We start from the raw sequence: 1,021 nt of genomic DNA on the forward strand, positions 1-1,021 counted from the left end.
TTCCCTTCTAAGTTGCTTTAAAAATTATATATGGTTTTTTTCTTCTAACTTGTTCAACGTTTTATGATTACATGCTCATAAATATGTTGTTATTTTCGTAGTGATAATACTTGCCAAATTTTAAAAATTGGATTTCAATGTGATTGCAGGATGCCTCATTACAGGGCTATCCAGAGTCACCAAAATCAGTTGTACTTATAACAGGAACAGCAGAATATAACAATGTATCGCTTGATAGCACATTAAAAGCATGCCTTTGGGAGATGGGATCGCCTTTTCTACCTTGTAAAACACGGCATGGTGTCCTTGTAGCCAAGGCTCACTCCCTCAGGATGTGGCTAAAAGACTCCCCATTTTGCTTGGATCTTGAGTTAAAAGATTCCCCAAATCTCCCTGAATTAAACTCAATGCAACTTATCAGTGGATGCTTTATAAGGCGCGGCCTTGTTCCTGCATTCAACGAAATCACCGAGAAACTAGAAGTTGTGAGCCCGAAGAAATTTTCCAGATTGGCTTTATTACCTGATGATAAGAGAAGTAAAGTCATGCAAGCTGACGTCGAGGGAAGGAAAGAGAAGTTGGAAAAACTAAAGTCTGATCCTCGACGGATGAGGAAGATCAAGAAGATTAGGAAGAAGAAATTTATTCGGGAAGCTTTTATGTACCAAGGAAATGCAATTGGGATACAAAGGACTTTCAAACCAATCACTGCAGATCAAAAAATAGAAAGCAATAGAAATGACGACTAAGACAGTGTAAGGTTGTCTGCAATCACACTCTTAATGTGCTATGGCAGAAGCTTTTATGAAGCATGCTATAACAGAAACTCTATAGCACCAACTTGCCCTTTTTGGTGCAAAACAAGCAATGACATGTGAAATATTGTACAGATAGATATAGATATCTGCCATTCTTCCTGGCGTCAACAGGAATTATTAACCAAAAATTGTTATGAACAGTGTTTCCAGGTCTTGTCATTTCTAATTCATTACTAAGTTGGTCGAATCATATTTAGTTTATA

At 37.3% G+C, this 1,021-nt stretch overlaps 1 protein-coding gene across 1 annotated transcript in view; it reads left to right on the forward strand.

The window, feature by feature from the left end:
- Positions 1-1,021, forward strand: part of LOC101491308 (pentatricopeptide repeat-containing protein At3g18110, chloroplastic) — a 6,673-nt gene extending 5,652 nt beyond the window's left edge. The window contains exon 5 of the mRNA XM_004511415.4: positions 150-1,021. Coding sequence (XP_004511472.1) covers positions 150-749 — 600 coding nt within the window. The 3' untranslated portion in view covers positions 750-1,021. The remainder of the gene's footprint in view (positions 1-149) is intronic.

This window comes from Cicer arietinum, chromosome 8 (assembly GCF_000331145.2).
Source record: "Cicer arietinum cultivar CDC Frontier isolate Library 1 chromosome 8, Cicar.CDCFrontier_v2.0, whole genome shotgun sequence".
Taxonomy (NCBI): Eukaryota; Viridiplantae; Streptophyta; class Magnoliopsida; order Fabales; family Fabaceae; genus Cicer; species Cicer arietinum.